The sequence below is a fragment of the Arachis stenosperma genome, chromosome 10 (assembly GCF_014773155.1).
Source record: "Arachis stenosperma cultivar V10309 chromosome 10, arast.V10309.gnm1.PFL2, whole genome shotgun sequence".
Classification (NCBI taxonomy): domain Eukaryota; kingdom Viridiplantae; phylum Streptophyta; class Magnoliopsida; order Fabales; family Fabaceae; genus Arachis; species Arachis stenosperma.
Window position 1 is genome coordinate 129,250,288 of NC_080386.1, and position 5,487 is coordinate 129,255,774.

Genomic DNA, 5,487 nt, shown 5'->3' on the forward strand with positions numbered 1-5,487 from the left:
GTTTAATTTTGGTGCGTCAAACTTAAACTTTATCTAATTTGACTGGCTTGGAACCCTCTCGTCCCTAATCATCCCGCTGAGCCGTATGTAAGTTGTAACGAATCAACGGCTGTGGAGCCTAAGTGACACATGGCTCCAAAATGTGTAATCAATATATTATGAACAAAAGGGTTTCACACTTTCCCATCTCTTTAATGATTCCAAAAGCCGAGGAGGAACAAGCTTGGCCCTACCAAGAAGATACTCTTATTAGTTATTATACTACACTAGTAGTAGAAATTAGGAAGAAGTTGAATTTTGAATAAAATAAACTGATAATTTAAAAAAATAACACTTAATTAAATTGGTCTAAAAAAATTAGATTGGATACTTGGATTTCATTATACTTTTATTTTTTAAAAGTATATAAAAATTATTCTTGTTGAACAAATTAATTACTCTATCTCTTTTGATTAAAATTTTAACATGCGTGTTAAAAAAATAAACTGTTAATAAATTTTATTATTACAATTAAATCTTAAAAAAAAATACTCTAAGATAAATTAAATAATTCTCTTTTAAAATATGTCGAAATTAATTTGTTTAATAATAATTTTAATTTTTTTAAAATAAAAATTTTAAAATTAAAATATTTGATCTAAAATTTTTTATATTAATTTATTAAAATTAATTCTAATATTTTTGGTACGACAATATCTTAATTATAAAATTTAAAATAGTGCATGAATTTAATTAAAATTTTTTTAATTATAAATTTAGTAAAATAATAAAAATTAATAGAATAATTTAACTTTAATTATTTTGATATAAAAAATTTGAATAAATAAAGTGAAAAAAAAAACTCAACTTGTGAAAAGCGGAAACACTTAATAAAACTGATAAATTGGTTTTCATTAAATTTGTGATAAATAATTTGTCAATTTATTACTTCAGTTCATATATGCCTGGAACATTGGTAAAGAAGTTAATTTTCTTACAAAAGAAAATTTTGTGGAATAAAGAGGATGGCAATTATGGGTTATCATTAGTAAAAAATGATATTGTCAAAGTCCTAAAAAAGTTAGGAGGTCTGGAAATGGATGATGCAATAATTTGGAATACAGTTCTTTTGTTCAAGTGGTGGTGGAGATTTTTGAAAAAAAAAATTATCCATTATAAAAGAAAATTGTGTGCTCTTGTAACGATTTGAATCTAAATATTGTTCTTTTTTGTCAACTCGTGCCAAAAGAATGAGGCTCATAGAAGGATATATGTTAATTACAGATAAAAGAAATACATGTGAGAGACAATATGATTAGAGGATTATCTTTGGAAGTAGAAAATAGTAGAAGAATTCACTTTTGGAAAGATAATTGGCTATCATGTATTCATGTGGTATGTTGAAATTAGTCTTTCTAAGACTTTTTTCGGTTTCAAATCAAAGCAGATCCGTAATAAGAGATTGTAGATTTTGGGATAGATTAGAGTAGATATGTCATTTTCAATAGAAAAGACAATTATTTCAATGGGAGTTGGAGTTAGTTAATCAACTTCATAGGGTCCTTCAGTCAATCATATTAACACATGGAAGAGAGAACCGATTAGTTTTGTAGGCTGAACTATTACCGAAGGATATTTTAAGTTACAGTTTTACTAGTTCTATTTAGAAGAATTTGGTCCCACTACGAATTGAGTTATTCACCTGATTTGTGTTAGTGGGCAAGAGTCAATACTAAAGAGAGATTATGTAAATTTGGTCATTGATCAAAATGATAGTATTTGTATTTTATGTAAATAGAATACCAAGAATGATTACCATTTATTTATTGGTTGTGAGTTTACTTGACAAGTGTGGTATGCTTAGTTGTGTGCCAATAATAAACCATAGTGTATTCTAGGTTCAATTAAGTAACATTTTGAGAGTTAGGATATGTGTATCTATAAGAAAAGGAAAAACATAACATGTGGTTGATTGGTTTTTTTTTTTTTTTGTTATTATTTAGAGTACTTAGTTGAAAAGAAATGACAAAATTTTCAGAAATAAAAAAATATGTATTGCTGTGTTGTGAAAATAGTCAATAGGTCAATTAGGAATTATAAAAATAGAGTGATATTTAATCTTTTGAGTTATTGATGATATTATTGAAAATAATTAAAAATTAATTTATTTTATCTATCTAATATTTTTGCATTGATACTCCACCTTAATGTGTTGAGTTTTTTTGTTTCAAAAAAATATTTTATTAAAAATATACAAAAACAACCTGTATAAATATATAAATAATAATGTGCGGGCTAATTTCTAATTTCCACGGACATTTGTTGGCATTCTAGTTCGAGCAAAGCTTACATTATTGATTCTATTAATTTATTTTACACAACTCAAACTTCAAATATTAGCAAATAAGCACAACTCCACAAGATAGTGCGAAGAACTTTTGTGGACCAATAAGCACCCGCCACGTGGCCACCCGGATTCTTCCTCACCACTATTTGGTTCACTACTCCCCTCACTCATCACTCGTCACTCAACACTCAACTCAACTTCCTTTCCCCAAAAACTCTCTCCTTTCCCTACCTTCCTTCAAATTTCTAGCAACCCAAAAAACCAAAGACAACGCGCTCCGTAACTAACTAACTTGCTGAAAACGCACACAAAAACAGTTACAACAGAAAACATGCTGAGGGAAGGAACAAACATCAATATTGGCGGGAGCTGCAGCTCCACCAACAACTGGTCACGTGCCTGCGACACGTGCCGCTCTGCACCCTGCGTGGTGTACTGCCGCGCGGACTCTGCCTATCTCTGCTCCGCATGCGACGACAGAGTCCACGCCGCAAACAGGGTGGCGTCGAGGCACGAGCGCGTGTGGGTCTGCGAGGCCTGCGAGCGTGCCCCGGCAGCCTTCCTCTGCAGAGCCGACGCCGCCTCCCTCTGCTCCTCCTGCGACTCCGACATCCACTCCGCCAACCCCCTTGCCGGCCGCCACCACCGCGTCCCCATTCTCCCCATCTCAGGCTGCTCCTCGCTCATCCGAGAAGAAGAACAAAGAGAAGGAGAACCAGAAAGAGAAAATGATCACGTGTTTGAAATTGAAGGTACAATTAATAATCAGAATTATAACCATGGATGTGAAATGGAGGATGAGGAGTGTGAGGGTGATGATGAGGCTGAAGCTGCTTCGTGGTTGTTGCCGCATCCTGTGAGGATGGGTGGTAACGATGAGAGTGATGGGTTCTTGTTTTGTGGTGGCGACGGTGACGGCGATGGTGATGAGTACTTGGAGTTTGTGGATTGTGATGATGATAATAATAATAATAACCAGTTTAGTTGTCTTGATCATGATCAAGATCAAGATATGCTGCATAACTATGGCGGCGATCATAATCAGGGAAACAACCATGACAGCGTGGTTCCGGTTCAGATGCAACAGTGTTTCGAGTTTGACTCCTCTAAAGTCGGTGCTGGATTCAGTTACAATGGTTCTCTTAGTCAAAGTGTAAGTATATTTATCATTTCTTTTCTTTTGCTTTTGCTTTAAGAAAAGTTTTCAATTTGAATTAGGTAATTAACATTAAATATCTATTCAACCATTAGATAATACCAAAATTAGTATACGTAAAAATATAAAATATATATTAAAAATAAATATAACTGATTTTAAATTTTTGATATTTAATTTTAGTATATAAATAATATTTTACTGTATTACATAAATTTTTCTAACTTTTTTAGATAAAATTCGTTACTTTACCTTTTCAAACAATGAGTGTCTAAAAGGTGTAATGTCTAATTTTTCACTTAAAACTATTTAGTTCAAATATAGTTCTATTCTTATTTTTGTAGTAGTCTTAGCAATTTTTACTTGATTGATTAAATAAACTTTTAACTTCAAAGTTTAAACAAATATATACTATATACATGTATGATTAAATTGAATTCAGGTTTATTATCTAACAAGCTTTCATTCTTTTTCACTCTTACACAAGGATTGAGATTATTTTCAAAGTTGTACAACGCTTCACTAAAGGGATGAAGCTTGCGGATTTAAATTTTCTAAAGTTTAAAAATTATTTTAAAGAGTAAATTGTGATCTTTCACCTTTGATTAGTTTTTCTTTCATATTTATTTTTGGTCCCACCTATGTAATAAATGGTGAGAAATCACACTTTACTCTCTAAAGTGAAATTCAAACTTTAAAGGATCCAAATCCAAAGTTTACTAGCTAGAATGTGCAATTTAGTATTTTTCCTCTTTCAGATATGGAAATTAAATGATAATATATAATTATATATGTTCATGTCCTTGATAGTTGTACTTTGATTTTGCCTTTGTAGAGATAAAATACTTTATTTCCGTTTCTGGAAACACAAAAGGGCAACTTAACTATTTTTGTTTACTTGGTTTACCCCCTCTATCTTATAAAAAAAAAAAATAAAAAGTAAGAATAAATTCTTTCACCAAGTTTTGTTTTGTACAAAATTCCTCAGCCTCACTATATATTGGAGTATGGGAATTGGGAAAGTTAACTAGGAATCCAAAATAAGGGTTATCCAAATATTGTAAAATCTAGATGTGGCTACCATAAAAGAATGCTACCCAAAAAAGGATAAGTTTTTATCTATTTTATTTGGACATAAATTTTTTCGTTTAAAAAAAAATCCAATTTTTAAATTTGTATACTATCTGAATCATGTTCTTAAAATTATAAAAAATATTGTATATATACAAAAATCAACTACCATATATTTATGTATAAAGACAATATTTATAAATTTTTAATGTGTATTTTAACATGTGTTTTTATTGAAGTGAGTGATTTAGTGGGTAATTTTATTGAATTGTGATCTCATAAACTTATTAAAAAATTTCAGGTTTCAATGTCATCCATGGAAGTTGGAGTTGTACCAGAATCAACATTGAGTGATGTGTCAATCTCACATTCAAAGGCACAAATAGGAACAAGTGAGCAATTTCCTCCAATGCCTATGCCTTCAACACTTCTAACTCCAATGGACAGAGTAGCTAGAGTTCTAAGATACAAAGAGAAAAAGAAAACAAGAAAGTTTGAGAAGAAAATAAGATATGAATCAAGAAAGGCCTATGCAGAAACCAGGCCACGTATTAAGGGTCGTTTTGCAAAGAGAACAGATGTAGAAGCTGAAGTTGATCAAATGTTATCTTCAACCCTAATGTCAGAAGCTGGATATGGCATTGTTCCTTCCTTCTGAAGAAATCTGCTATGTTGGATATTGTTTTTGAGATAGTAGACGCGAAAATTAGTTTGATCTTAGAGACAGAGATACAGAAATATAAAATTTGGTATTTTCTGTATTTTTTAAAAGTGAAAATAGAAAATATTTATCTTTAACTTTTTGTCTCTGTATATCTATCTCAAAAAAATATCTTAAAGAAAAAGAATAGAAGGCACAATTAATCTATTTTTATGTAGTCCAAATAAATTCGGACAAATTATATTTTTCAGTTCTATACTCATGTTTATAAAT

The 5,487-nt window shown here is 30.7% G+C and overlaps 1 protein-coding gene across 1 annotated transcript; it reads left to right on the forward strand.

Annotated features, from left to right (window-relative positions):
* Nucleotides 1-2,518: 2,518 nt before the first annotated feature.
* On the forward strand, nt 2,519-5,275 carry LOC130956488 (zinc finger protein CONSTANS-LIKE 2-like). Its single transcript, XM_057883540.1, has 2 exons — nt 2,519-3,479; nt 4,855-5,275. Exons 1-2 carry the CDS (start codon nt 2,658-2,660, stop codon nt 5,209-5,211), a joined length of 1,179 nt encoding a protein of 392 aa, XP_057739523.1. The 5' UTR covers nt 2,519-2,657; the 3' UTR covers nt 5,212-5,275.
* The last annotated feature ends 212 nt before the right edge of the window (nt 5,276-5,487 follow it).